General features: G+C 33.0%; 1 protein-coding gene across 1 annotated transcript; it reads right to left on the bottom strand.

Moving 5' to 3' along the window:
• Positions 1 to 1,138: 1,138 nt before the first annotated feature.
• Positions 1,139 to 2,311, bottom strand: LOC142640199 (uncharacterized). The gene has a single exon (XM_075814283.1). The coding sequence runs from the start codon at positions 2,309 to 2,311 to the stop codon at positions 1,139 to 1,141; it is 1,173 nt and encodes a 390-aa protein (XP_075670398.1).
• Positions 2,312 to 3,319: the final 1,008 nt, after the last annotated feature.

The following is a 3,319-nucleotide window of genomic DNA, read 5'->3' as shown; positions in this document are numbered from 1 at the left end:
ACATCCGAAAATGTTTAAATTGGTTTAATTTAGTTCTTATCCAAAGTTATACATATCTATGATTTTATTTAATGTAATTTATTTCTTTTTTTATTGTTTGCACTTAGCAATGCATTGACACTGATGAGTAGCTCACCCCCATTGACTTCCACTTAAGTATTTTTTTACCACACCGCGGAACGCGCTAAGAAAAAAAATCACCACGCACTCTTGGTGCGGTGGTCACTTCACAAGTATAAATACTTGTGAGGTGTGGGAAGCAAAGGCTGGAGTTCAAATCTCTAGAAGGGAACTTCACATATATATACACTTAGATTAGGCTAAAGTAGAAATTTTATCTTGTATTAAAAAAAAGTATATTTTACCACGTTTTGGGCTGACATTTAATATAAAAATTGATGATATATAATTAATGTGTAATAATTATTCATTTAATTACAGATAACTTTGGTTATAAACTTTGTTGTAATTTCAGGATACAACTTTACTCAATATTTTATTATTGATTGTAAATTTTGACAAATCTAACATTTATATTCTCTATACATGCAAAATTTTTAGAAGATTGAAAATCAATAGCTATGTCATGATGTCATCAATAATTTTTTAAATTGCAAGTTTTTGTAATCTAAAATTATGCATAAAAAATAAATTTATTCATCATATAGTAAATAATATCTTAACGACACAAAATTTGACAAGTGTGTAAAGAGTATAAAGAACATGTAATTGAATAGTTAAATTTTAAAAATAGGTAATCAAGTTAGTTTTTTTTAATGAAAATTGTAGCCTTAAGATACAATAAAGTTTGTAGCCAAACATTGTCCTTTAATTATTACTTTAAAAAAACTTCAATATTTGAAAAATTCAAGACGCATATCCTTGGCATGATAATCATTTCACGAGAATAAGATTAGGTTAGAGAATCAGAAGTAGAATTCTATATTAAATTTAAAAAATATAAAGCTAAAAAAATAAGATAATAAAACTCGACATATGACATGGATCAAATTGGAATCTATTCATTTAGATATGAAGTTTTAAAATGGCACTCAACTACCAGAATATCCAGACGGTTATAAAGCAATATAAACATTTTACGTGGCACGAACAGAGAAGACGATGACATATACACAGGCTAAAATGATGATGAAGAAGATGATGATGTTGATGGTTGTCGTGCCACTTCTTCCTCATATGTCCATGTGGTTTCTTCTGTAACCGTTTGATTAATCAATTGCAAATATGAAGTTGGCAATTGATCGAAGACCTCCCTACAGAAAGTATCAGCTAGGTTTTTGCGTGGGGAGAAGAATTTATGTGCTGATAATATAAATGGTATTGGTCTTTTTGAGGCATCTCTAGTCAGGCACCACAGAACCATATCCCAGAAACACAGCGACAGCTTCTTTCCTCTGAAATCAGGGGTATAATTTGTTGAGAATCCAGACCCTAAACAAGCACAAAGCTTCCTGAATCTACTTCTTCTCTTTGGATTTCGTGTACGAAAATCAGGTCGGTCTTTGAAGCTGGTAACAAAAGCCTCCAAGCTTGTAACAAAAGCATCCAAACCTTCACGGTTAGAGAAGGGTAGTCTTCCAAAAGCTAATTGCAATGCAATAAGACCAACCATCCAACCATCCTCGTTATAGCAATTATGCGAAACGTGTTTAATTTCCGTAATTACTTCAGGAGCGATGGCCCAGTGTGGCAGAGGGGGCACTGGGTTAGATGAAGCTTTACACCACACCGATTCATAGCTTACTGCAGGAACTGCAAGCCTTACATCAATATTCTTCCCAACAAAAATGTTGCTAAAGTCCATCATGTGTGCATGCACCACGTGCCCGTACCGAGGCCGAAAATCAGACACCATGTTCCAGATTTCAAGCCAGTACACGCGCGGAACGTCATAGACATTAAGAGTGCCTAGAGCTGTTAGAAGGCCTTGAAGAACAAAAGCAATGGAGTCCTCGGGTAAACCATCTGGATACAACCATGACATAATGGACTTGATAGAGTCCCATTTTTCGTAGTTCATGACAACCCAATAGTGATCTTGATGGAGAAATACGCTCAGAACATTTACCTTGCAATATTGAGGATTGCTGGCATGATTAACTTCTTTCTTGAACCATTTCCAATCTTCTACTCTGTATGGATCAACGATTTTTACTGCTACAGTGCGATCATCAGGAAGGTACTTGGCTTTGTAAACGGTGGCCCCTTTGGCAAAGCCGATCATGTCAAGAAGTTTGTAATCGTTGCGGTTGACGCTGTAATGGGGAAGTATACCTAACTCCAAATCCATTTTATGAATTGTTGCAAACTGAATTTTCTTGTGTGGTACGTTGAATCTTGGAGATGGAGAATGAAATGATCAGAATACATGGATCGGTGGTCAAATAAAAAGAGAGCATATAGAGATACTGAAGTAGATATGTTTTAGAGTCAAAGTCCTGTTAGGCTACTTTTTAGGAGATTTCGCAACAAAGAGATGATTTTATAATCTGAATCAGGATCCTCGTTCGTTAGATAATCCTAAGATCCTAACAGTAGATTTTATTTTACCGGTTTGAAAAAAAAGATAAGATTACAAATCTACCAGAGGAGATTTCATTTTACCACTTATAAGGAAAAGATAAGATTACAACTGGATTTCATAACTAGGAGATGAGATTATAGGCAATTTTATTGATAGGTAAATAATTAGAAATTAGACTGGTACAACAAATTAAAATGGGTCCACTCATGTTTGTGTTCTCTTCAATTTATTATCCTTGCTTGTAGTAGCTCTTCCTTTTTCACTCTCATTGTGTTTTTGTATCCAGCTAACATTTTCAATTCCAATAATTCGTGTGCTTTGCTTTTGCTTGTTACAATCTTGAATAGGACCAAAATGAATTTCCCTAGCCCTTAGGTTAGTGAAATGTTCACATACTATAGTTTTGATGCAAATATAATGAAAGCTAAAATGTAAAACTAACCATTTATTTTTCACCAAAATTAATTGAAATCCTCTAGCATTGCTTTCATTCATTTCAGTTCGTTAACTTTCAAGTTTATCGATTAAGGCTTTCCCAAAAACTTTTATTATATGTTGTGGTTAATCTTCTATTTTTAAAATTTTTCTTCAAAATTTTTAAATTAAAAAAAATTCAATTAATGATTGAAAAGTATTTTCTAGATTTTTTTTTTCAAAGAATTTTAACAAAAGTTAACGGAAATGCATTAATTGAATAAATATGAAACTTAGAGCACTGAAATGAACAAAAACAAAATTCGAAGACTGATATGAATTCTAAATAAACTTAAAAGG

Source organism: Castanea sativa, chromosome 6 (assembly GCF_040712315.1).
Source record: "Castanea sativa cultivar Marrone di Chiusa Pesio chromosome 6, ASM4071231v1".
Taxonomy (NCBI): Eukaryota; Viridiplantae; Streptophyta; class Magnoliopsida; order Fagales; family Fagaceae; genus Castanea; species Castanea sativa.
Note: the sequence above shows the minus strand (reverse complement) of the source record. Positions and strands in the feature narration are given on the sequence as shown.

What these genes read in the sequence shown, in the direction of transcription:
- LOC142640199 (XM_075814283.1), bottom strand. Translation starts at nt 2,311, where the DNA reads ATGGATTTGGAGTTAGGTATACTTCCCCATTACAGCGTCAACCGCAAC.